Source organism: Balaenoptera acutorostrata, chromosome 3 (assembly GCF_949987535.1).
Source record: "Balaenoptera acutorostrata chromosome 3, mBalAcu1.1, whole genome shotgun sequence".
NCBI classification, from domain to species: domain Eukaryota; kingdom Metazoa; phylum Chordata; class Mammalia; order Artiodactyla; family Balaenopteridae; genus Balaenoptera; species Balaenoptera acutorostrata.
Window position 1 is genome coordinate 62,133,186 of NC_080066.1, and position 27,304 is coordinate 62,160,489.

The window sequence follows — 27,304 nt, forward strand, 5'->3', positions numbered from 1 at the left end:
GGACACTGCTGAGTTCTGGGGTGAACCCTGAAGCTGGAGGGGAGTAGGGAGACCCAGTTGGTATAGTCCTCCCTCAGGCACCTGGGAGGGTCGGCCCAGAAACGCTCAGGGACCGGTGCAAGGTCACACAGAGAAGTGTCTTCCCCTCCCAGTGCTGGGCGCTGGACAGAGCCCAGGAGACAGGCACACGGAGAGCCTCACTCTGACCCAGCTCTGTGCTACCGGGGGGCAGATGAACTCCCCTTCCCACCCAGGGCTGCTCCCTGTGCCCTTGGCGTGTCCTGAAAGAGGCTCTGGCGCTGACAGGAAATGGAAGGGACAGGGTTTACTGTGCCTGTGTCTCTCCTCTTTACGACACTATATTTTTTAACAAGCTATGTAAATGTCTGCTAGTCAGAGAGCAAAGTCAGGGCCCCCAGCTGCCCCCCTCCTCTGGGGCTAGGTGTCCCCTGGGGCCAACCTAACCTTGTGTTTCCTATGGGAAAGCTTTCTGGATGCTACAGTGGTTGCCTCCCTGTCGCCACGTCCCAGTTCAGCTGAGTCAGAGCTGGTGCTACTACTGACTCATTTTGTGACCTTGGACCTGTCACTCCCCCTCTCTGAATCTCAGTTTCCTCATCTGCAAAACGGGAGCACACACTGGGCATCGTGTGCGTTCTGAGGTGCCACGCCTTAGCTGTGCAACTTCGCACAATGGCTCAGCCTCTCTGAAACTCATGTTTCTCATCATCAAAACAGGGAGACAGTCATGCTGATTACTGCTTTGGGCTCAGCTTTGGACACTGGGACCTGGGAATGGTGGACCATTGGGAGGGTCCGCAGTCCTCTCACCTGCCTGGCTTTCTCTTTCCTCCACCTCCAGCTTTACCTCCAGCTTCCTCCTCCTCCTCTGTTCCTCCAGAACACCCTGTTGCTCCATCCCCAGGATTGGCTGTCTCCATGGCGGTGTGTCTCAGCCCAGGCTGGGAGTGAGGGGGTGCGGGACAGGGTGGAGCTGGTGGGGGGTACGGGGACAGCCATGCTCTGGTTCCTGCTGGGGTCACATCCAGGGCATGTATTGGCATGGGGGTTGGGGTGTGAAGGAACTGGGAGAGGAGGGGTTTGGGGCTGAGACCCATCCAGACACTGGGGCATCCCTCAGTCTCCGTGGCCCCCAAGTCCCCAGCCTAGCCTTCCCAGACAACAGAAATCACCTGGCCTGGGCTGGGGTATAGGATGAGCCATAAGAGGTTTATGGGGAGGCTGTAAATCCCTTCACAGGCTAAGCAATCAGTTCCCTCAGGCTGTCAGAGCCAGGACTTAGTTACATGGCCACTGTTCTCAGACCCTGCCCCGTAGTCCCCAGTTGCCTGGCAGGTACCAGGGCCAAATTGCCAGGTCCTTAGAACAGGCTGCTGGGCCTTGTGTATATCATGCTCTGATCTCAGGGCCCCACAGAGACGCCAGGTAGACTGGGAGCCAGGAGGGGAGAATTGATTAGCAGAAGCTTTGATTGTGACCCCCACCCATGCACTCACCCACCTGTGCCAAAGCACACTCTCCATCACTGACTCATTCCCATCCCACAAAGGAAGGAGGCCGCAGGAGGTGATGGGACCATGCCCACTCCACAGATGAGAAGCCTGAGTCTAGAGTGGCTCAAAGTAGAGACCAGTCTGGTGCTCTTTTTTGCCATGAAGTACTGGTGCCCTGAGTATGAATCCTGGCTTCGTCACCTACCTGGTGGTGAGCCCCAGGCAACCACTTCTCCTCCCTGAGCCTCAGTGTCCTCATCCAAAAGGAAGCACATGAGAACATCCTTGTGATAGGATTAAATAAGAGAATGTGGGTAAAGTGTCTGGCCTGGTGCCTGGCACAGCCCTTGATAAACAACAGCTGTTACTATTATTGCTATATTAACCCTGGTGCCACCTGCCTCCTGCTTCTGCTTGAAAGGACACTGCACCAGGGGCAGCAAACTTGGGCTCAAGTCCTGGCTCTTACTTACCACCTGTAGATCATCTGTAGCCCTGACACCATCACTCTCTAAGTCCCCTACTCCTGGGTAAACTGTAGAGGCCTGTTCACAAATGAATGGTTCCTGAAAGAAAAAAGGCCCTGTGGAGGTTCCTATGGAGGGTGACTTCCAACAGTGGCTGTATCGACCCTCGCATCCTGCCTGCCCTTTCACCATGTGACTTTGCAGCTCCTCCCACCCAGAGCTGGGTCTGACCTCCCTCCCCTGAATCTAGGTGGGCCTGTGACTTGCCTTGGCCAATAGAATGCAGCAAACGTAAAGCTGTGGGACTTCCTGGCCTAGGCCTCAAGAGACCTGGCATCTTCCGTTTCGCCCTTCTTGGAGCGCTGAGCTCCCATAAAGAAGTCCAGCTAGCCTACTGGAGAGACCATGTGGAAAGAGAGAAGCCTGCTGTCCTCCAGCCCTTTCAGCCTCCCCAGCTCAGGTGACAGACATAGCCAGAAGCGGCCCCGGATCTTTCAGCCCCAATCAGTTCTCCCCAGCTAACACCAGGCAGAGCAGAGATGAGCAGTCTGTATCAAGCCTGCCCAGATTATGAACAAACAATAAATGGTTGCTGTTGTCTTAAACCACTAAGTTTTGGGGTGGTTGTCATGCAGCAACAGATAACTGATACAATCCTTTAGCCCTTTCTGTACCATCTTTACCCAGACTTGGCCTGGATGGGTGGAGCTCCTTGGCATCAGTTGATTGGACAGGAGATGAGCACCTGACTTAGAGGCAGCACATCCATTGGCTGACAAGTGGCCAATCAGATATTTTTTTTTCCCTCTGGAGACTATGAATGAAAAGATCAGAGATCCTAGCAAGCCAGAATATGAAGGCAGCTGAAGCTGGGGTTTTGGAATGGGAGCTGAGGACGACTTTCAGCCCTATGCAGGCTGTCCTGTCATCAAAGGACACCAAATTGGGGAGAGGAGCAGGAAAGCTTGTCCATAATGATGTCACGATAATAACAGTTGTCACTGTTGTACACCAAACAGGTGCCACACCTGAGATGGTGTTTGAACCAAGGTCTGCCTAACTCCAAAGTCCATGACCCATCCACCACTCTGCTGTGTGACTCTAGGCAGGTTACTTCCCCTCTCTGAGCTTCAGATTCACACTTCTGATGGGTAAGCTGGGGGGGGGGGTCATGGTGTTTTCTGCTCCCTCTGATACTTACCCTGCTGGATGCTATCCTTGGCCCAGTCCACTTGCTTGTCCAAGGGTAGGCTCCCAGTCTTACCACCCTTTCTCTTTAAGGTATGCTGTATCCTGAAGGAACAGGCCTGGAGGCTGCCTCTGGTCTTGGTCTTCTGGAAAGCAGGCTAAACTCTCAGGATTCAGTATCTTGCCTTTTCCCCAGTAGCTTGGACCCAGGCTGAACGGTGAGCAGAGAAGCCAGCTCCCTATAGGGCTTGACGTGGCAGGACACCCTGCCTCCACAACTCCACTGGGTCTGAGGCAGACTGGGGTCATGTGGTGAGTGGTATCTGTGCCTTCTCTTTCTCTGTCGGAGGCTGTCAGGCCATGGAGAAAGTAACCTCTCCAGTCTGACTTTCCACGCTATTCCCCCTTAAATCTGCCAGGATTCTTAGCAGTTGAGTTCATTACCCTCTTCTATAGATGAAGGTCCCACCGTTAGGAAGGGGCAGCATTAAAACCCAAGCTGCCTAGCTCCCAGCTTGGGCTTTTCCTGGGGCCCAGGCTCTTTGGCTTGGGCCAACCCAGCCCCCTGACCCGGGGTGCCCACATCCCCATGAACTGACTCTCTCCCCCATCTGAAAACAACCTGACAATTTTCTTCTGTACTGAATTTCCTCAGGGATCCTGTTCCCTCCCAGTAGCCAGGAAGATATTGGCCCTGCTCTTACTAGAACCTCGTGAAGCCCGAGGGATCCCGGCATCCCAGATGGGTTAAGTAACAATCCCATGGGCTGCCTTCTGCGTGAGGTCGGTGCCCACCAGGGCATCCAGGGCTGTGGCGATGGAAAGCCTATGCTCTGGTCTCTCTCTGGAGGTGGGCAGGCCTGTCGAGTTCTTGAAGCCTCATGTGATACCACTGGCCTCTTGTTGCATACAAGCCACCCCCATGTCCAAGGACTCCTCTCCTTGCCCTTGAGGTCCCCAAAGTTGTCTCCTGCCAGATGGGGGTCCCCAGGCCTGGTCCTGAGAAGCCCTGAGCCAGGCTTAGAAGTCTGCGGCTCTGGAATTTCCAGGCCCTGGTCCTGTCACTTAGAAGCTGCGTGACTTTGGCTAAGCTACCACCCTCTCTGCTCCTGGCTCTGCATCACAGTTGGACCCAACAGTAATCATCACCAGCACCACTGGTAGAGGGTTTAATGAGTGCCAGGCACTACATCAATCAACAAATATACCTATGCTCCCTCATTTAACCTCCTAATGGCCAAAAGTCGTTAAGATCATCTTCATGTTACAGATGAGAAGACCAAGGCTCAGAGGGGTTAAGAAACAGCCCCAAACAACTAGTAAGTGCTAGAACAGGACCTCAAACTCAGACCTGACCTCAAACCTCAGGGTCTTATCATCACTAGTCTAGGCTGCCCCCCGACCCCGGGACTAGCAACCTTTTCCACATCAAAATTCTAGGATCCTGTGGGGAGAGAATCCTGTTTCTTCCCAGGATAAAATCACAGTTCAGAGGGCTTGAGGCTTCCCCAGAACCAGGGACAGTCTGGGTGGTGGCTGGGAGATGTGGGCAAGTGTACACAGACTGCCTGGAGCAGAGAAGGCTCTTGGGTACATCTGTAAACTGAATGAATGAATGAATGAATGAATGAGTGCCAACTCCATGCCAGACTCTGCTCACCCTGCCATCCCACCAGAGGCTTGGTTTAGAAGTTGCTAGGCATGCAGCTACCCAGTTCATGCCAGCTTGGGTGGGGGTGTGTGAGCCCCAGGAGGAGCCCTGATTGGAGGAGCTGCATTCTGGAAGTTTCTTGCTGCTGAGGGCTGACTTCCCTATTGCATTCTCCCACCCACAAGTTCAGCTAAGTCTGTACCCATGGGTTCCTGCATCGCTGGATTCTCCCCTAGCCTGAGGGTTAATGGGCAGCAGGGTCACCCTGGGCCCACTGTGGGGCTGAATCCAAGGAGTCCCCGAGCAGAAAGAGGAAACTTGGAGGGGTGAAGCCAAGCTTTCCTGAACCTGGTGCCCCTCCCTGTCTGACAGAGATGGGGGGGTGAGCACATGGTCTGCTGGCTGAGCTACTGCCCCAGATTCTAGAGCCCATGGATTCCGGAAAAGTTACAAGCTGACCTGTCTGGCTCTTCACACTTCTATCACTCAGAGCATCCCTTTCCAGGGTTGAGTTTGGAGCGTCTAGGTTTGGTGAGAATGAACAGGGCCACTTCTGACTCTCCTGGTCAGCTCACATGCAGCTGGCTCCCAATCCCAAACCCAGAGCCCTTCAAAGCCCAGGGAAGGCTCAGAGTAAAGCCTGGTGGAAGACGGGGCATGACTGGGTTGGTGACCTGGGTCTGGGCAGTCCTAAGGGCAGCCCCAGAACTGCCTTCCTAGCCCCAAAGACTGGGGGCTCTACATGGGAAGTGGCATACAGTAGGCACTTGATAAATGCTTATGGAAAGAAGGTTTGGAGAGATCTGGTGTTCCCAGTCCCTGGGTAGGTCCAGGTCAAACCTGCAAGGGGATTCTGCCTGGGGGAACCCCACCCCAGAGGTGGTGGAAGCGATGATGTTCATGGGCCTCGGGACTCCTCGGGGCGTCTAGAGCCCTGGCCATCCAGGCAACGCTTGTGGTCACCGCCAGGCAGCTGTCCTGGGAGAAGCCTCTGGAAGTCCCTGGAGGGGGCCCTCCCCTGGCATGCCCCCAACCCTGACGCCATGGAGATCCCTTAGGAGCCCCACCACCCGCAGTGAGATAATAATGACCATAATGAGAACAGTCACCCACACATGTGCACAGCGCTTTACAGGTTACAAAGTGTTTCACATACATCATCTCATCAATTCCTCACAACAGCCCTGTGAGGTAGGCAGGGCGGGGAGTAGCGTTTCCGTTTATACAGATGTGGAGACTGAGGCCCAGAGGGGGTCAATGACCTGTTTGAGGCCACACAGCAAGTCAGCAGCAAAGCTGGGACCAGAGTTAGGCCTTGGCCCCTGGCTCTCTCCACTGACTGTGCTGTCCTCCAGGAGGACCCCAGCCCCTGTCCAGAGTCTCAGCCACACTCAAGCCAGGCCCTGCCCCCTGGCAGTAGTGCTGCCTGGCAGCTCAGCAGACAGGCCCTCACCCCCACTGGGCAGCCCTGTCCCCTCCACCCGCTCTCCGCAAACAGCCAGCCCAGAGCTGGGCCCAGACCCCCACCCAACCTTCTCCTGGCGACTGCCCTGGCCGGGTGGGCAGGCAAGTGGGGCTGGAACCTCCTCCCCTGTTTTCCTGAGTGATCCCTCCCCACAGGGGAAGAGAAGAGAAAGGAGGAAGAGGAGGAAGAGAAAAACAAGAAATTGAGTTGGAAGAGGGCCCTGGAGCAATCAGGACGTCAAAAGTTTGCATTCCGACTAGCTATAGGAAATAGTTTTTTTTTTCTCTTTTTATTATTTCAAGTTTTCATAAAAATCCATAATTACTGAAACCCAAGTTACAGAGGAAGTTCGTAACTTTTTTATTGAATTATTGACTGTGCCGTGTCAGCTTCCGACTCCAGTCTGTCAACGTGTGCCCCTGTGCAGGTGGGGTCCCCAGGCCTGGACTTCTGAGGTCCTGGTAGAAAGAGGGCAGGCGGTGAGGGCCAGCGGGGGCAGCAGGGGACGGCGTGGGAGGGAGAAAAAGAGTGTGTGTGGAGGGGCTGGGAGGAGGTGGGAAGGACTGGAGAGCGAGCGGACGGCGGCCAGGTCCCTTCCCCTGCCCGGCACGCCCCAGGGTCCCCGCCCCCCGCCCCGGCCTCATATCATCTTCATATTGAACTTGCGAGGTGCGTCGGCGGAGCTGATGCCTGCGTCCGACTTGCGGGGCACATACTCAATCTCGATGTTGTGCTTGGTGTTGCCCTTGCCCCGGCTCCAAAGAAACAGCAGCACCAGACAGAAGAGGACGACGCCCAAGAAAGAGATGAAGCCCATGGTGGTGGCAATGATGAGGGTCTTGATGTCGAAGGGGAAAGGCACGGTGGCGCGGGTGCTGTTGGCCTCTCCCTCGCCTGGCTGGTTGGAGATGAAGGCGAAGGTCTTGTTGGGCTGATGGGGCCAGTCGGGCGAGTAGCTGCGCACGTGCAGGTGGGCAGGCATGGAATCGTTGCCGCCCGCGTTGGCCGCGATGCACAGGTAAGTGCCGTTGTCCTGTACCTGGGCGTAGCGCACCTCCAGCGTGCCATCGGGGAAGACCGTGAGCCGCCCGTTGCTCTTGGCCGAGACCAGGTGCTTGCGGGGCGAGAGCCAGAGGATGGCGGGCGGCGGGTCGCCATCCGCCCGGCACACGAACTGCACTGTGTGGCCCTCATCCACAAACACCTGCTGGGCCTTGCGGTCCCGGATGCGGGCACGGCGGCAGGTGAAGTAGTTGGGCAGGAGCACATCAGGGAAGTCCTTGAACTCCTTGCCCTGGACGAACTCGGGCGTGGCACACGTGGGCTGCTGCCGGTTGAAGTTGAGCCGCCAGCGGCGCCGGAACACCCACAGGAGCCGGCAGTCGCAGGCCAGCGGGTTGGAGTCCAGGATGAGCGTCTCCAGGTTGCCCACCGAGTGGAAGGCCGACTCCTCCAGTGTGGTCAGCTGGTTGCCGGAAACATTGAGCACGCGCAGGTAGTTGAGGCCACGGAAGGCATAGGGCTCCACCACGGCCAGCTGCCCACCCACCAGCTGGATCTCCTGCAGCCTTAGCAGCTCATGCAACATGGAGCCCTCAATGGTGCTGATGGGGTTGTAGGAGAGGTTGAGGAAGCGGAGATAGACCAGGTGGCGCACTGCCAGATAGGGCACAGCAGTCAGGTTGCAGTGCGTGATAGACAGGGACGTCAGGTTGAGGCCGTAGAGACAGTTGGGAGTCATGGTGTCCAAGTAGGGCCAGTGAGAGATCTCCAAGACCTTGAGCCGGTACAACCTCTTGAAGGAATAGTCCCGGATGGCATTGATGTTGAGGTGCCGGAGCCGCAGGACGATGAGACCGTGCAGGTGGGACAGCGCCTCGGTGGGGATGGAGGTCAGGTTGCATTTCTCCAGCGTCAGCTGCTCCAGGCTGTTGAGGCCGCTGAAGGCTCGGTGGGAGATGTAGACGAGGTCGTTGTCGCCGACTTCTAGTGACTTGAGGTTGTACAGGTCCTGGAACATGTAGTCCAGCAGGATGACAATCTTGTTCTCGCTGATGTCCAGCTTGGTCAGGTTACTGAGGCCGGTGAAGACGCCCAGGGGGATGAGCTTCAGGCGGTTGCTGCGGAGCCCCAGCGTCCGGAGGTTGAAGAGGTTGTTGAAGGCGCCAGGCTCCACGGCGCTCACGATGTTCTCATTGAGCTCCAGCTCCTCCAGGTGCGGGAAGCTGGCAAACTCGTCCTGGTTGAGCGTTTTGATGCGGTTCTTGCCCAGGTCCAGCAGGCGGGTCTCAGTGGGGATGCCCTCAGGCACCGCCACAAAGCGCTTGCGGTGGCAGAGCACTGCGCGGTCCTGGGCAGAGCACTCGCAGCGGGGCGGGCAGCCTGTGGCTGAGCCTGACAGCACCGAGCCCAGCACCAGCAGGAGGATGGGCTGCCAGCAGGCCAGGAGGGGGCTGGGCATGCTCCTCACGCCCCCCGCCAGCATCCTCTCGCTCACCTGTGGCCAGGACCAAGCACAGGACAGAGGGGGTGGTTAGAGGGCAGTGTCTGCTGGACCCCCGCCCAGAGCCCTCTGTGCCCTCTGCCCTCCTGCCCTGTCAGGATGTCCCTGACACAGAGAGAGAGGCAGGGGTCCAGAGTGGCATATGACACCTGCCTGGGACCCCACAGTGAGGTCCAGATGCCCAGGCCAGAGGGCCTCCTGCCACCCCATGCTGCTTCCTCCTTGCCCCTTACCCTACCCAGAGCCCTCCTGAAGGACCCTCCGGCATCCCTGGGATCCAGGGGGTTCATGGAAGGGGTAGGGTCACTTCAGATAAGCCTGGTGTTGGCACCCTAGGCTGCATCCACCTCCTTTCCATTTTATAGACAATGCAACTCCAGGCATGCACCTCACACCCCACCTGGCACCCTGAGCCTCAGCTTCCCCTGGTGTTCATCAGGGATAAAGCGCGACCTGTTGAGCTGCCCTCTGGGCTCACAGAGGGACTCAAAGGGGCTCAAAGGCTGAGGCCTCTAGGAATAGCCAGCAGAGGAGCACATCTGGGCCCCAGCTTGCCAGGCAAGGGCTTCTGAGGCTGCTGGGGCCCACCCTCTCCGAACTTCAGCCTGAGCATCCCCAGGCACAGACACACGGCTCCCTCCCCATCAACACTGTGCTGAGCTCGAAGACCAAGAATCTTGGGCAACCAGCATACCCAGTGGTTCCTGCCACTGTTTGTGAAACTGCTCCCCAGTGGGGTTTCTGGATCAGTGGAGGGTACCCCCTTCCAGAAAGCCAGGACCCAGCCGTAGTGCCTCCCTGGGGAATCTTTCCAACTCTACCCTTCCTCTGGGTCCCCATGGTGACCCACCCAGGCTCCTGGGCTCAGGCTCCTGCTATTCTTTCCTCCTGGAATGTCCCTTCCCCCGGTTTGTTGAAACCCCATCTTCAAGGCCATTGCTCTGAGAAGCTTTTTCTGATCCCCAGTTGGAAGTGTACTCCCCTTCAAAGACTCCCCCCAGGCTTCATCCGTCTGTCTCTCCGGCTTCCAATCACCCTCCTCCTAATACCAGGGTTCTGTGCAGCTGCTGGTCCGATGGGGGAGCAGTCAGACCCCCACAGCCCAGGACGGCGCAGGCAGCCCTGGAGGTGCCGGTCCACACTGGGGCACTGGGGACATGAGGCTTGTTACAGCTGGGCCCTGAGGCACGTGCAGGATTTGGGTGGTGATGACAAGGGAGACGGTGCCGGGATAGGGGTCTAGCCTGAGTACAGGCTGCAGGTGTGAGCAAGGGGTGTGCGGGAGCTCGCCCCCTGATTACTCTCTCCTAGCCCGCATTCAGAGGCCACTTGCTCCCACTTCTGCTAGACTGCTCTTCCCTCCTCTATCTCTGTTCCACCCTATGGGAAACTGGCCCAGCAGGGTACTTAGGGGGCTGGGAGGACTCGTCTGGACTCCTTCAAACTCCAGAGGCTGGACCAGACGGTCTCTGGGGGCCGAGCTGAAGCCCTTCTACTGCTAGTGGGGGTGAAGATCCATCCCACCCAGCCTGGCACCCTTGGGGCTCTGCTGCCATCCACATAGCCCACACTCATGGCCCTGAGGGGGCCTCACTGTAGGAAGGGGATGCCCAAGCTGGGAAGGTCCCATCTCTCTGCCCCAGCTCAGGCCCTTCTCCCACCCCTTCAAGCTCCTCCCCACACCTGCACACAGCCTCCACTTCCAAAGCTACAGGTCTTATCATCTGCACTTCAACCCTTATGGCAACTGGGGCTCGGAGAGCTTGTGGCTGCCCAAGGACACCCAACCAGTTGAGGAGGTGGATTTGGGACCAAGGCTCTGGTCTGTCGGACTTCAATGACAATGCTCCAGCGGTCTCCCAGGACTGACAGGCACTCCCTGGTTGTTGATCGACTAAGTGACTGATTAACTAGAGAGGGCTCCTGGTGTCACTGACATGTTATAGAATCTGCAAGGTTTTATTATTCCCAAGGGCTCTGTCCACCACCACCCCCCCTTCCCCTCAGCCCCTCTCATCCTCTCTCCAGAGTTTTCTGTGGTTTGGCCTCCCCCACCCCACCCTCATCAGGCCATTTTCCACAAGTCACACACGCTCCAGTGACCCACCAGAAAAGCAAACATCCTGACAGGCAATCAATAAGTAATTGGGATGGCAGCTGGGGCTGGCGTGGGTGTGAGCTTGGGGACCGGGAGAGGTAAATAGGACTTTTAGCACCCAGCTCACCACTGCACTGAGGCGTGGGGTAGGCTGATGGAGAGGGTGCTAAGGAATGAGAGAGGGGATAGCGAGTGCACAGGATACCTTGAGATGTCAGTAAGACCCTCATACAGACAAGAATCTGGCATATGAAGACTCCACCCCCTTGTCTCAACCTACCCATCTACCTCCTCTCCCACCATTCCCCCCAGGGAAAACACCCAGGTATCCCAGCCTTGTCCTGCACATTCCTGGCTCTAAACCATCTCCTTTTGGAGATCTCTCCCAGCCTCACTGCCCCAGCAGCCTTTGTGACCATCCATCCCAAAGGCCATCTCCTCCATGAGGCCACCCCTGATCTACTCAGTCAGAAATCATCTCTTGCCCACAACTCTGAAGTACCTTAGATTTATTAGTAATGACATTATGTAACTGATGTATAGCACATCTCATTCTAAAAATGATTTGAGCCAATGACCAGAAAAATTATGTTACAAGATGATAAGAAGATAAAGCTAAAGAAGGCAAGCCACTCAAGAAAGAAGGTCACAAAATCCTATATAATGATTAAAGGTGAGAGCTTCCTAGTGACCTGAGCAAAGAGGGAAATGTGCTCCAAAGCCTCAGCATTTGGCGCCTCTCCTGTGTCGTAGTACGTTTAATCCTGGGTCAAACTCCCATGGGTACATTTCTCTCACCTGCTAGAGAGTGAGGTGCCTGAGGGCAGATGATGTGTCTGCAGCCTCAGACCAAGGTGTGGCACGGAAAAGACTCAACTGAATGTTCTTTGAAAGGAAGTGTGTGTGCATGAGAGAGTTTTTGCAGGGGCTGAAGTCACTCTGATGAAGCTGACTCTGGAGCAGGCCCACTGAGCAAAGAGAGACCTGGGGGATTCAAATATGTTGATAGAAAAGCTGGTCGGCATTGCCCTGTGTGGCAGGCCTGGCAGTTAGGCCCCCAGAGCAATGGGCCATACTCCACGGGACCAGGATAGCTCCAGAAGGGCATATCCTCTGAATTGCCTTTTACATGTGACTGTCCTGAAAGATGGGGAAACTGAGGCCTAGAGGGGCTAACATGGCTTCCCAAGCTGGTACAGCACACTGGGCCTGGTCTCCAGGTCTAACAGCCCCGTGGGGTCCCTGTCATCTAGGGATACTGGTAGGGTTGTGTCTGACGGGGTCACCAAAACTGCTGAGTGAGCAACGTGCTGCTCCCGTCCTCCTGGCACCATTAATCCCGCTGGTTACCCCTGCAATGGCCAAGGAGAAGTGTTTTATGCATTTTAATCAGTGTTTTATTTTGGATCCTTGCCCGCTAAAGGGCTTCCCACAAGGGCAAGAGTTTAAAAATTGGACCAATAAATACAAAGGAAATGAACATCGAAGGCTGGCAGGTGGGCAGGCAGAGGAGAGCCGTGCCCGGGCCACAGCATTCAGAGCCGACAGCAGCCTGCGTCCTCCCAACCCCAGAGCGGTGGGAGCAGCCGAGCCATCAGACCTGCACTGCAGACGGCCACCTGCCACCATCACACCCTCACTCATGCAGTGGGGCAGATACAGCCTGGCTCACTTGCTCCCCACACCAGCCACTCCACTGTGTGCCCCTCAAGGACGCCTGCCCTCCCTGCCCTTACCCCCGCTGTGCAGGGAGGGGCTGATTCCAGGGTCCCTGAGGGAACCCACACAGAAACTGGATCTTCCCCAGCTAGAAAGTCAACATCCTCAAACCTGCTTAAGGGATGAAGGCGAGTAAGGGCTCAGGCCCCAAATTGCAGTTTTACTGGGACTGTAAGGATCTGAGGTTGGCATCCCCAGCTGGGGCCTCACATTGGGGCTGTCCCTCGGGGTTCAGGGTTAAAGAGTATAACTGGTGGAGACAGAAGGGGCATGGGATCATCCATGGATGCACTTGGAGAACCCTAAGGGAGGTCAGGGGTCATTCTCTCTCCTAAGGCAGCATCTGGAGGCCCCTGGGGGCAGGGGCATGCCTCTACCACACACCCAGCCTGGCCCGTACGAGCTGGTCAGACGCCTGCACTGAGGGAAGGGTTGGGACTAGCATCTTCAGACCACTTGCTACAGGCCAGGTTTTAGGCTTTATACACACAGTCTTAGAAACCCTCACCCAGCATTCAGAGATATTTCCTACCCATTTTATAGATGAGAAAAGCTGAGGTTTCCAAAAGGAAATTCCTTTGCCTTTAGGCCTAGGCTACAAAGCTAGGAAACAGCAGAGCTCCGTTCCTCCTGGTCAGGCTGCCTGCCCCAAGAGCTACCACAAGTGGAGCAGGACTTCTTTCAGACACACAGGCCAGTTCAGAGCCAGAGGAGGGGCAGGCGTGTCGCGGCAGCGCTAGGGTAAGGCCCCCAGGGCTAAGGGAAGGCACTAGTCCTTAGGTAGCTGCATGTAGGTAACTTGCCCCCTAAATGACAAAAGCTTTTCCCCAACTGTCAGAAAACTGTATGTTGAACACACTGAATTTTTTCAGTGTTTTCCCACCGTACCATTCTCCTTTGCCTGCTGCCACTGTCTATGCTAGAATCTCACCTAATTTGGGGTCGGCTGCAGCACAGGATGGAAGGTTCAGTTATTTTTGGTTTACAGTATCAATATTTCATGGTGTTCCCACTCAGTGTTCCTCAGGGACCGCAGGGATCCCCAGTACACACAGGCATGAGATCCCTGGCATGGAGGTGCCCCCTGCCATCCCTGGGGCCCGTGGACCCCTGGGTTCCCAGCCTGGCTGTGTGACCTGGGGCAACTGTGACAGGCTGCTTCTTCACTGGGAAATGAGGCTGTTATGCACGATCTCATCTTGTCCTGACACCCTACATTCCTAAGACCGGGTCTGCAACAGGAAGGAAGGAGAAGGGAGGGCAGACTTGGGATGGGGGACTGAGGGCTTCCGAGAGTCAGCCTCGGGCCCCGCCCAGCTCTACTACCCTTTCCTACTGATTGTCGAAAGCCCTGGGCCTGTTAGTACATCCTGTTCCCGCCACCACCCCTTGAGGTGGGTCGATTACTCGGAAAGGTGAAGGGACTTACGCTGTGTCACCAAAGATTGCAGGCAAGGCAAGGTCTAGATTCTTCATGACTTGCCCTGTCCCCAAGTTCCTGCCTGTCTGAAGTTCCTTCTCTGCTTTCAGCTCCAGGGCACAGAGCAGCTGGATCCATTTCATGAAATGATAAAGCACGTTTGTGATAAGAGTACCTGTTCAGAGGCAGCTGTGGCCACGTGGCTGAAAGTAGGGTAATGGGGGGTGGGGGTGGAGTGAGGCCTGTCTAGAAAGCCCCGATGGTCGTTCCATCCCGGGGCCTTTCTCCCACAGTGATGGTCGACCATCTGCCCCATGCCTGGAGATCTCCCACTCAGCCTTCAGAATCCAGCTCAAGGGTCTTCTACCCCAAGCCGCTCTTTGCAAGTCCCCAGGAAGGGATCACCTCCTGGGGGTCCCTCTGGATCTTGGGTGGCCCTCCGCCAAGCACTGCTGGTGTGTTTACCTCTCTCCCTTCCTCCCTTTGTTAGAGCCTCTGCTGCCTCCCCTTCTGTGGCCCCCAGATTGAGAGCCCCCAGTACAGGGCTGGGGCTGCTATAGCTCAGCACCGCCAGGCCCAGCTTCAAGGGGCAGAGAGCCCCGACACACAGCTGCTGGGACAGCGCCCCAGAACAGCTCTTGACTCCTGGTCTAAGCTCTTTACAGAGGCTTCAAGGAGGAGGAGGAGGTGTCATGTGGGCTCAGGCTGAACTACAGATACATTTCCACCGGCCAAGTCAGGGGCGGGAGGGGCGGCATTTCAGCCAAGAGAACAGTGCGGGCAAAGGTGTGCAGGGTGGAGGTGACTCGCGTCCGGGAACATTTGAGAGCATCCAGGGGCTCCTAATTGCTTCTCTCCTACCCCAAATCCTGACCCGGGTCCCTGGACTCCTTTTAAAGATCCTCCATTCTGGCTTTCCCGGGCTAATCCCTGCTGAGGTGTGAATGGCTGATAATGGCTTAAGGTGTGAGCTGCTAATGGGGGAAACTTGGTCTTCCCTGGTCAGTCTGATCCAGCAGGGCTACGCTGAGAGCCTGGGGAAGGGCAGGGGCTGCCCCCTGGCACACGGGGAGGGGGTATGGGGGCAAAGGAAACCCTGGGAGGAGGGGTTAGCACCAGGTTGAGCTCTGGCAGGATAGATCCAGACCGACTGTGGCCCGCAGGCAGGCAGCTGGGCCGCGTCCGTCTGTCTGTCTCCTCCTGGGCTGGTCTGCCTGCCTTTGCCTGCCCTCTCCTTCTCCCTTCTCCTCCTCCTTCATCCACCCCCAACGGGGAGAGAAAAATCAACCTGAAAGAAAATTGAGGTCATGTCCTTTGTCGTGTATAATTCTTTATTTTCCTCTTGCTCTTGGTTCTAGCAAAGAGTTGCCGGGCCCCCGGGGTGTGTGTGTGTGTGACGTTTGTGAGCAGGCAGCCATGTGTGGCCTATGTGTGTGTGTGCCTGCTGTCCCTCCTCCTGCCACTGCCGCTCCCTGCACCCACCCTCACCCCCGGCCACTGCCATCAGCCCCATCTCTTAGGTGCACTTGGGAACTCAGTCCTCTCCCAAAGGTGCTCCCCTGGCCTCCCAGCCATGGCCGGGCTGGAGGGCGCTGACTGGGTGCAGTGTGCCTGCCTGTTTGCTAGGGCGGCTGCCGCTGTGTGGCCCTGGGCAAGCACCCGTGCCCCCTGCACCTAAGGGAGGGGCGCCCCTGCCCACCCCACCGCCTACCCCACTGAGCACAGCTGATCTCAGGAGCTGACAGCCTTCCAGCCAGTTCGCAGCCCCAGGCCATTTGTAGGATAAATTATGAATTTTAATTGGCAAAGCATCTTAGTGTTTAAAGGCTTCTATGTATAGGCTTCGCCCTCTAGGAGCTGCTGGCTCGCTGCGGAGGAGCAAGGGTGGGGCAAGGCCTAGAGAAGGCTACTTCTGAGTGGGCAAAGGGCACTGGGCTCTGGCCAGGGCACCCTGCCCTGCTGTGTGACCTTGGGTGAGTCCTGGACTACTCTGGACCCTGCTGCCCTTCCACACGGTTGTTCTGAGGTGAGAGGCCAGTGGGGAAGCTAGGAGCTGGCGTGGGGGAGGCAGGAGGGAGCCACTGGCTCTGGGAAGCTTCCTTGTTGTCTGCTGTGGGCCTGCCTGAGCGGACAGCACTCCTAGTTGGATTGGTGCTGTCCCAGAATTGAGGAGGGGTACACAAGCACCCATGTGGTGACCTGACGGGTCTCAAGGAAAGTGATGGTCCTGCACCCCCATACCTCCCTTCCCATCTCTCTCCAGGTCTGAGATGCCAACCCAGGCCCTCGGGGACAGGAAGATGCCCCCGAAGGACTCTGACCCCATCCACCGCCCAGGCCAGGGGCCCCTTGGGAGGTGCCTAGCAGACATGCCTGCTTCATCTCCCCTCAGCCCCCCTCTTTCTGGGGCACCCAGGGCCCTCTCCCAGTTGGTCCAGCCCTCAGTCTCCTCTACCTTGGGAACAGCTCAGGCTGGCCCATTTCAGACTTTGGAGGCCTGAAAACCAGCCAATCCCCACCTGGGAGGGTCACAAGCCTTGGGCTTGGGAGAGGGGCGAGGTCACAGCCTCAAAAACCCAAGGTGGATACGGGGGAGCTGAGGGGAGTGGTGGATCTAATGAGGGATTTGAAGGCCAGAGACCTAATAAATATAATGATGATGATGATGATGATTGGAAAAACCCTAACAGAGGACTTTTGGTGTGCCGGCATTATTCTAAGTACTTTACATATAAAAATTAATTTAACCTCACCACAACCTGTTGAGGTAGGTCCTGTTATTGTTCCCACTGTGCAGATGGAAAAGACAGAAGCACAAGGAGGTTCTGTAATTTGCTCAAGGTCACAAAGAGGTTCTGTAACTTGCTCAAGGTCACAAAGCTAGCATGATATGAACTCAACAGGCACAACTGATGCCATCACCTGACTGTGCATTCATGAGAAGCCCAAACTTGGGACGGCCCTGGCATCTCTGCACATCTCTAAGGTGTGTCCCAAGGCAGAGGGTATAAAGGGTCCAGTGCACGCCCACAGGGTAGAACCAAAGACCCATGTGTGGAGTCATAGAGGAGGCCTATTCAGTTCAGTACGAGGAATCAAACAGAAGATCAGACGGCTCAGGATAGAAGATGTACCTTGCTAGATAATGAGTGAGCCGGCTGTCACGAGAGATATGCAAGCAGAGACCGTGGATCAGGGACACTGCAGGAAGACTCCTCTGCTGGGTCCACACCTCAGCGGCCCCTCTTAGCTCTGAGATACCCCCATCTTGCACCCCAGTAAAGGGAGTTGACATGGCCAGCCCCCCAACTGCATCTGCAACCCTGTGCTGGGCCAGACAGAGGAAGCATGCTGGCCAGGCCCCCACCCCCTCCTGGAGCCACGAGCTGGTTCTCTGCAAAGGGAAGCAGAGGAGGTGGCAGAGAGAGATTAATTCCCTGAAATGGGAAAAAAAAGAAAAACACACACACACCACACACCCTAATAACATGTAATAAGAGGCTGGAGACAAGGAACAATGCCCTGGTAATGTCACCCTGGCGGCAATCAATTTGGGTGTCACATGAAATAGGCCTAATTATTCCTCCAGCCCCGTCGCTCATCTCTAACCAGCTCCAGGGGCCCAGGCTGGCGGAGGGAGCCGCTCCAGATGAGCTTGCCAGCACCAGGTTTCTCAGCCCCTGAGGGTAGGCAGGGGCTTGAGGGCCTTGTAAATGCCCAGGAGCCACCTTGCTCAGCCATCCCTCACTTGCTCAGTGGGCAAGGGAAATCAGGGAGGACTCCCCAAGGAGGTGGGAAAGAAGGAGGAGCGAACATACATATGTTCATCATTGTTCATTCCCCAGGTCACCAAACTCTTAGCACTCACCAAGGCCAAGCCCCACACCAGGTGCCAGGGGTTTATTGGGGGCTGTGCATTATTAAAATAATGAAGCAAAGTCTCCTTCTACCTCCCAAGCTAGGACCACCCCTGCCCATCCTGTGGGTGAACACAGAGCCACTAGGATTCCTTTGGCTCTAAGTGTGCAGGGACTTAAGCTCTCCTTGCTCCTTCTTCATTCCCACTTCATTGGGGAGAACTGCCTGACTGCTCTTGCCCATCCCTGACCCGCTTGCCCAGGGTTTATACAGACAGCACCTCAACACCTGGGGAAACTGAGGTGCAAAGGGAATGATTGCTTAGTGAGCACCCATTACACACTGGCTGCTGCTGCCTATCTCAACCCCCATTTCATACACCAGAAACTGTGAATTTCGGATATGCAAATCAAGGCCGTAATATAAGATCATTTTACACTCATTCAATCAGTAAAAGTCAAGATGTCTGAACATACCGAGTGTGGGTGCAGGTGGGGAATAATGGGGATACTCATCTCCTGCTGGGGGAAGCATAAACGGTCCAACCAATTTGGAAAACACTGTGGCACATTTCCTAGTAAAGCTGAATATGAATATGACCTACGGCAATTCCGCTCCTAGCTGTGTGCCCCAGAGATGCTCTGCCTGTTGTCTCAGGGGAAGAGACAAGAAAGTTCACCACAGCACTGTTTGTAAGAGTAAAAAGGGAAACAACTGACATGCCCATTAATAGAAGAATAAATACACTGTTTATGCTCAAACAACAGAACATTATGCATCAGTGAAAATGAATGAACTACATTTATCATTATTTGTAACAATATAGATGAAACTTAGGCATATGGTGTTGAAGAAAAAAGGCAAATTCCAGAGGACTGCACAGTTTCATGTTCCTTTTACAAAGTTCAAAACTAACCAAAACTGAACAATTTCTCTATATTAAAATGTGATTTTTAAAAGGCAAGGGAATACTAAATAGATAATTTAGGGTAGTGGCTGCCAAGGGATGGGGTGAGAAGAAACACATGGGAAGATGCATATCGTTATTAAAGTGCTAGTGTTCAGGTTGGGGAGTAGGGTCATGGTGTTCATTATATTAGTAGTCATAGTAGTAGTAATACTAACTACATTAATTAATTAACAGGCCATGCCTGGACCGGTGAGCAAGAGTCGCAGACCAGAGCTCAGGAAGAAGGCATTCTAGACTGAGCCCCATGCTTGTAAGCTGGGGTCTTTGGGCAAGTTGTTCTACCTTCTCTGGCTCTCAGTTTTCTCAGCTATAACATCAAATCTCTGTACCACCTACAAGGCTAAGATTGAGAGCACATCACTGATACAAACTATGAGTAGTTAGCAGTTCTGGAGAGTTTACTGTGTACCAGGCACTGTTCTAACTGCCTTGCATACATGAACACACTTAGTCTTCATAATGGCCCTCTGTTATCCTCACTTTATGGATAAGGAGACTGAGGTCCAAAAGATTAAGTTACTTGCCCACAGTCACAGAGCTAGGCAGTGTGGAGCTGAGATTTGAACCCAGGCATCTGGCTCCAGATACCACACTCAACAACCTCACTATAAAATGACACAAAAGGAACTGAACACAGGAGGAGGGGACAGTTGTCAGAACAGCTCTACTGGGTCCACAGAGCCCAAGAATATTCATTCATTCATTCAACACATAAATGAAGGTCAGCATCCCTCAAATGCATTTGGAAATGAACTTGCCTTCCCACTGTCTTTCTACAAAAAAACTGTCCCTGATTCTGGAATCCTGCTTTCTGTGTCTCTGCCAAGTCTTTTACTGCCTCAAGAGATACCCAGTCTCTCTCTCTTCCTGGAGGACCCCTGACTGCCGCAGCCCCCAGGAGCAAATCCCAACCTTCTCTGAGTACTAGTGTGTGCTACTGCATACCCTGCCTTGGCTCTCCCCAACCCCTGCCTCTAGGGCATCCTTGACACCACCTACCTCTGTCCATCCATTACAGGCTGAAGACACTGTGTTCCTTCCAGGTAGTTTTTGCTACCAGAATCAGCTGCTCCCTGGTGCCTCCCAGCATCTTTCTTATCCCCAAGGCCAGGCAGGGGAGCCCAGGGGATGGGTCCAGGATTGCCCCGGGTGTTCAAGGCAATCCATGGGGGCCATGCGAGGGCCTAGCCCAGAGCAGAGCAGGCAGCTCAGCCAGGATGTGTAGAATAAATGTATGAATGAATTGGCTGGTACAATATTAGGTGCAAACCAGGCACCGTAGGTGCGTGGAGGAGGAGGGTCAGTGACGTGGAGCAGTCAGGGAGGCTTCCTAGAGGAGGGGCCAGGACAAGAGAAGACCTTCTGGGTAGGTCTTCTCACAGCTAGACCAAGAGACCCCAGCCAGCAAAACTGAGGCTCTCACTCTGAAACCACCACCACCTACAGCCTCCCCTCCCTGGCCCTTCCCTAGTCCCACAGGACCCACTTCCTCAACCCTCCACCTGACACACTGCCTCATGCCTCCATGGGACCCTGTGCAAACCACTGCACTGCTTCATCTCTCAGCAGGAATGCATTTCTCCCACCCTCCAGACCCAATCATGATACTCTCACCATTTGCTTTGGTGGCACGTGGAGAGCAGTAACAGATGAGCCATCGCTGGTACCAGGGATCCTGTCTGGCTTTATGCTGACCAACCCTCAGAAGACTTTTTTTTTTCTTTTCTTTTTGATATCCCCCTGGAATTCTGGGTTTTAGAAAATAATATCTAGTATAGGAAAAATGGGTGCTCCGGGGCAGGGGATAGGGGAACTGATCTCTAGGAAGAAGACTACTGCAAGGGGTAGAGTGGTCTCTACAATGCCCTCAGCCCACAAGCCATGACAACTTAGCCTTGAGCACCCACCCATCCTCCCAAACCTGGGCCCTTGGATTCGGGACCCATTCTAACTCCAGGCACTGGGGAGCACTGCAGCCCTGACCAAGCACTACCCAAGGCCCATCTCACACATAAATTGGCAGGGAGTGGGAGAAGGGGCAGAGACAACAAGAATACCAACAAGAATACCCGCCCTCGCCTTTGCTAAGCCTCCCTCCAGGAGGGGCAGCTGGGTGCTGCCGGGAGCCCCTATCTGGGTTCCGAGGAGTTCTTGGCCTCTCCCTTCTGTCACCCAATCCCCTGTCTCCTGCCTCAGGCCATGGGGAGAAAGCAGGAAGGGCAGGCAAGCTGTCCCAGCAGACCAGGTGCTGGCATCTTCCCAGAGGTGTGAGGACTCTGAGCCCCTCCTGGCCTACACAAGGACAAAGGGTCTGGGAGCTGCTGACCCTCCCTTCCCTCACAGCACTCCTTGCTGGATATGTGGAAGTCCCAGGCTCTCTGCCGCCTCAATGCCCCGGCTCATTGCTCCCTGGGCATGGGAGGCACCGGTGCTGGAGCCATTGGCGTAATGACCAGCAGGGCTGAGCCAGAGCCGGAGCCGCGGGCCAGGTTGGGCTGCACACCCTCCAGCTGCCCAAGCCGAGCAGAGGAGGACGGAGGGAGGGCTGGGCTGGCAGGAAAGGGGCTTGCCCAGATGGTACTGCCCCCACCTCAGGGCTTCCTGCACTCCCACCCCACCAGGGCAGAGCTGTTGCCATCCTCCCAGATGCCCCAACTCCCCCACCCCGACCCCAGGACCTCTGAGAACAAAGAGGAGGTGCCGATGCCTGCACAGCCAGGGCTGGATGGAGCTGGGCTGGGACCAGGGCAAGAGACAGGAGGGGACTGCCCACTGGACCTGGCCCCACCCCTCCTCAAAGTGGGATCCACCTGGAGGTGCCTGGGGAAGCAGGAAGCCCACAGCCCATCTTGCAGAGGTGGGGGGCCGAGAAGGAGACCCCTTCTTCTCAGCCGGTTCCTACCTCCCACCAGCTCTGCTTCGGAATGAAAAGTGGGGCAGGGGGAAGTGAGAAGCCAGGGCTGAAGACAAAGGGGAGGCCCCCCAATGGTTCCTGGGTCCTCCTCCACCCCAACTCCCTCTCCTCCACTCTCCTAGCCCCTATTTCCCCTTTCCTCCCTCTCACTGGGCAGGAGCTGGAAAGGGGCTGCCCCTTGTTAGGGGAGTCAGGTGGCGCCCAGCCCCGTGCCTGTGGAGAAACCTGGTCCCTGACCTGCATCCACCGGCTTGGGGGTGCCTGGTGCAGGCTAGGGCTGCCTGGGGGTGTCTGGGGTCTATGGAGAGAGGCAACCACCCAGTGCTGAGCAGGCGGCTTACCCTTCAGGGTGACCAATGCTCAGAATGGGAGGTGGGACAGAGGACGAGCAGGACTGGGACCCCTCCCCAGCTCCGGGGGTCCCAGCTAGACAACCTGAAATTTGTTGGGTGGGAGGGACGGGAAAGAAAAAACCTCCATTTCTGAGGCTTCGGGGGGGGGGGGCGATCAGATCTGTGGCCCCCAAAGCGGGTCTGGGTGACGCTGGGGTGCCCCACAGCCCCAAGATGGGCACAGCCCGGGCCGACGGCGGCCCCCAGGGGCGCTCGCCGTGGGGCTGCCCACTCGGGGCTGGGCCGCGGCCGCCGGGCTCACCTGCATTTCGGGCGCGCTGTCCGTCCGCTCCGCTCGGTCACCAATCGCATGTCTCCCCCGCCAGGGCCCCAGCCCCTGCCCAGCCCCCTCCTTCGTCTCCTCCTCCTTGTCCGACACCTCCGCCCGGCAGTCCGCGCGCCCTCGCGGGGCTAGCCGTCAGTCTGTCTGCCCCACGCGGGCGGGAGCCAAGCCGGAGCCGGGGCCGGGGCAAGGGCCGGGGAATGGGGAGGCGGGAGGCCGGGGCCCCGGCGGGCGGAGGGGCGGGTGCGCTCAGGACTAGCGACGCGGGCTCTACGAGCCTCGTTCTGCGCCCCGGGCCAGCCTGGAGCCGCCGCCGCCGCCGCCGCCGCCTCTGCCACTAGGGCCGGGGTCGAGGCCGGGCGCGCTCCGCAGCGGGGCCGGGGCCAGGGCTGAGGCCGGCGGGCAGCGGCCGCGCATGCTGCTCGGAGCCCCGCGTCGGGAGAGGAGCCGGAGCGGCGCGGGTGGGGACTCCGCGCGCTCCGGGACCGGGGCCGGGACCTGGACCCGCCGCCGCCGCCGCCGCCGCCTGTGCTGTCGCCGGCCGCCCGCTCCGGCTCCCGCGCCGGCTCCCGCCCGGGCTCCGCGCTCTGCCGCGGCGCGGGGAGGGAGCGCGAGGAGCGAGCCAGGGAAGGAGGAGGGAGGGAGGGAGCGAGCGAGCGAGCTAGCGGCGGGAGCCGGGCGGGGGAGGAGAAGGCGCGGCCGCAAAACCGAGGGTGGGGGGGAGGAGGTAAGGTGGAGGATTCGGCTCCTTTCAGCGAAGGGGGCGAAGAGGGAGGAGCGCCCCAACCACCGCCCTGCACGGATGGGGCAGCGAAACTGACAAAGGGGCGCGGGCTAGGGGCGTGCCAGCCTTGCGCGGGGGCCGGAGCTCCAGCCCCGCACACGACCGTGCTCCTCCGAGTCCCAGGCCAGCGCGGCCGCGGGGAGTCCGGTCTGCGGTCCTCCTGGGGGTGTGTGCCCACCCTCGCGTGTGGCCACTTGCGTGTACATGTGAGCGCGTGTGTTCACACGTGTTAACTGGGGTCATTGCACACTGCCATGTGGACCGACACACGCACGTGAACCGGCAGGGCTCCCCACCGACCAGGGTTGTTTGGAGGACGGCGTGGGAAGGGTGAGGCCTGGAGCCGCGGTCAAACGCCTTGTACCCTCTCCTCGGAATTGTCTGCGAATCCCTGGAGGGCCCACATCCTGGCGGCCTTGGAGCAGGTAGAGAGGGAAGCTCCGGGGACGCCGAAGAAGGCGCGCCAGCCCCGCGGCTCTACCCCAAGCGTGGTCTTGCGTCCTCTTTTGCAGCCTGGGTCCCCGCCCAGCCTGGCTTCCTGTCCAGCAGAGGGCAGCAGGCCGCTCTGGCCAGCTCTGGCCGCGGGCACTGCACCCAGAGACCAGCAGAGGGCAACGCAGAGCCTCAGTCTGGGCTTGACTGTCCCTCACCCCGCTCCCCAAGGGTCCAGGGGATCCTGAGTTGAGGCACGTACTCAGATAGGCCCAAGGAATGGGACCTCTCCTCAGATCCAGATCCTCCTTGACCTGCAGATACAGAGATTCGGCTGGTGGAGGTGTCTTGGCAAAGCCTGCAGAGTGGGCTACGACCCTCGGGACCTCACCTCCTTCCACTGTACACCCCTTTCTATCTCCTTGAAGCCAGATGCCCTTTAACACTGAGCTAGTTTGATTAGAATAACCATCAATGCTGACACCATCCCACATGCTCGCCCCTTCTCCACTGTTGGGAGTGCATCACATGAGCACATTAGGCGTAGGGGTCCCGGCAGGCAGAAAAGGAAGCTGAGGCTGGGGGGCACAGATGTGGGGGAGGAGACTGGCCCAAAGCCTTTCAGTCTCTGGGGCAGAAACGGGGAATCCTGCTCCCAGTGCCCTGACCCCCATGGAGCTTGTCTGACATTCACTGCAGTTACCTGGCTAGCATGGTGGGGCCGCCAGTCCCCCCCCCCCCTCCATCCCCCACAGCACCATCTTCTCCACTGTTCAGCCTCACACACAGCCCAAAGAGTTGCACAGACCTTCTGTTCTAGCTCGACAGAGTTTGGGTACTTCTCAGTCTCACAGCCACACCACAGCTCTGAACAGTCACGCCTGGAGAACCATCTCCTGTCTCCTATGTCCATCCTCATCCTAGGCCTAGCTGGAGCCCCCTCCTAGTAAGTGAGGATGCTGTGCTGTGCACTCTACATTCATCCTCCAGCGACCCTGGGAGAAGGCACTGTTGTTCCCCCTGTGACAGAGAGAAGGAACCCCAGGCTCAGAGAGGTTCTGTGATTTCCCTGTGGTCAAACAGCTAGTAAAGCCTGGAAAGGGAATTTGAATCGCCTTCCAGGGCCAATTCCAGCAGGGGGCAGGCTTGGCAGAGGGACTTATAAAAGCTGGGAGGGGAAGAGAGAAGGCGACACAGGAGTCCCCTTCGCTTCAATAGTCCAGCGCAGGCGGTTCCCCGGCCCCTCAACCCTGTGCCGCCTGGACCCCCATCCCAGGCTCCCCAGCTCCCCCACCCCGGCTGTTTGTGAGTTACCCGTGAGCTCCCGCCCTCCCGCGCCGCCTCCTCCCACCAGCCAGACAGGAATAGACGCTCTCTCGCTCCTGCGTAAAGGCTCCGCCAGGCACCCGGCGGGCGAGCAGACCCGCTGCGGGGCGGCGGCGGGGGCGGGGGCTATTCCTGGTGCGGCGGCTGACGCAGACACTGCACGGCCACGGCGTATCTCCGCCCCCGACTCACCTGCTCCCTGCCTCAGTGATCTCGACGGAGAAATGGGGGAGAGCCCACTGCTCCCACCCCCAACCCCCAGATGCTGGCTGAGGAAGTTGGCGTCCTGGGGTGAGGTCTTCTGGGGCCCACAATTGTCCCTCTGCACCTTGGAGGCAGCAGGGATGACCAAAGAGCTGTGTGTCTGGGAGGAATTGCCCCAGAGTCTTAGTTCTCCATGTGAACAGTATCCAAGCCATTTTCCCTTCCGTTTCTCTAAAAGAAATGACCCCTCCCAGCATTCCCTGTCTTATTTCACCAATGGAAACAATGGGGAAGGGAAGGCTTCGGGGGGGAAGAATTTGGAGAAAAGGCCTTTTTGAGGGTCCAGCCTGGGCCTGGTGAGAGTGCAGGTCCATGGCCTTGTCACCAGAGACCCCATGAAAGGGGGAGGGTGTCACTGGGGACAGGTATCTTCCCACTCCTGTCTGGTGGGGCGGTCCCCAACACAGCCCTCTCAGGGATCCCAGGGCCATGAAGAATGTGGAACATCAGAATGGCCCAGTCCAAGATTTCACTGGCACAACCTGGAGATCATAACCCTGGAGCTTCAGCTGAAGAAGGTTCACCCACACCTCCAAGCCTTTATCCTTACTGGTCCACCTGCTCGGCCTGTCCTCTCCCTGGTTCCCACCTATGCTTCAAGACCAAACTAAGACCATTTGCATCTATTCCTGTCTCTCCTCCTCAGGCTGAAATGCCCTTAGAGGCAAGGGCCCAGTCTCCTCCCTCTCTGTCCTCAGACTAGGAGCTCCCAAGAGCAGGTCTGAGACAGCATGTTCCTGGCTTCAGGGTGAAAACTCAGCAAGTCCCAGTAAAGCAGGAATTGATGGCCGCAAGGAGTCAGTCTGCTACAGCCTGAGTGCTCACAGCAAAGCAGAGAAGCTGGGAATGGGTTTGTCTGGGGACTGTGGAGGAGGGGCAGGACCCTCCAACATTTATTTGGCTCCTACTGTAAGCCAGGGTCTAAGCTATACTTTACATACTTCATCCCACTTCAAGATTGAGATTGCTATCCCCATTGTACAGATGAAAAAACTGAGGCTCTGGGAGGGCTGGTGACTTGCCCACGTTTACTCTGTGAAAGAGGTAGAGCTGGGCTTTGAAGCTCTGTGTGTGTCTGGCATCAGAGCACAAGCCCTGCTCTCCCCTACTGTGGGAGACTGAGGAGGCAGGGCCTAGTCCCCTGTGGCACAGGAAGGAATGGGTGGCACACACAGGCCTGCACGCATGCCTGCTTTGTGCTGGTCCTGCCCGCTTGCATCCCAGCAGCTCTCAGGGTTTTACAGTGATGATTATTTCTGAAGGCACTTGAAATTAATGACAGCTCTAAAATGGCTGGGACAGTGGAGTCATTGCTGAGACCTCTAATTAGCAAGAAAAACAGAGACCAGGAGCCAGGGAGGCAGGTGGGGGCTGGGCAAGTGGCACTGGGCATGGAGCAGGGTTGGGGAAGTGGGTTGGAGCTGGCATCCAGCTGGAGGTCTCTGTGGGGCAGGTGGAACCCATGTCCCACTTTATGCCACACATTTAATTCTGAGCACTCATTAATTTGCTGTGTCACCTTGGGGGGAGTCACTGCCCCTCCCTGGGTGAAAGTTTCCCCAGTTACACAATAAGGGGTTGGCCTGGGGGTCTCTAAGTTCAGGGTTCTATGGGGAGAATAGGATGAAGCCGCAAGAGGGGGCTCCTTGAAAGACCCTGAGTCCCTAGAAGGCTGAAGCCCAGAAGCTGGGGGTCCTATAGCCTCCGGGAGCCACTGAAGAAGCCCTGCATAGGTCTCACAGCCCTCCATGTTGGGGTTGCTGAGGCTGCCGGTATAATGAAGTCCTAAAGACTCAGGCTGGAGTGAAGTGGATCAGGAAGTGGCAGAAAATCCATACGTCAGAGCCCCGTGCTGATGCAGCTATGGAGGGGGCAAGGGATGGGGGGACACCTGAGGGGGCCGGCAGGAAAGTCCCCTGTAGGAGGTAGGCCTGGAGCTGTGGCCAGGCTTCAGGCCTTCCTGCTCCCTCTGAAGTCCTTCCCTAAGAGCCAGAAGGGACTCAGGGACTCCAGGGTCCCACCTAGGCATGTTACAGAGGATCTGGCTGAGGTACCT

General features: G+C 57.0%; 1 protein-coding gene across 2 annotated transcripts in view; it reads right to left on the minus strand.

The window, feature by feature from the left end:
* Positions 1-5,958: 5,958 nt before the first annotated feature.
* Positions 5,959-27,304, minus strand: part of LINGO1 (leucine rich repeat and Ig domain containing 1) — a 78,978-nt gene continuing 57,632 nt past the window's right edge. The window contains exons 1-2 of one of the 2 annotated variants that reach the window (XM_057543399.1): positions 22,422-22,634; positions 5,959-8,782 (exon numbers count right to left, since the gene is read on the minus strand). In XM_057543399.1, the coding sequence (XP_057399382.1) occupies positions 6,926-8,782; positions 22,422-22,427 (1,863 nt within the window). In that variant the 5' untranslated portion in view covers positions 22,428-22,634 and the 3' untranslated portion in view covers positions 5,959-6,925. Of the gene's footprint in view, positions 8,783-22,421; positions 22,635-27,304 lie in introns of those variants that run through there. The other variant, XM_057543400.1, reaches the window with a different exon arrangement.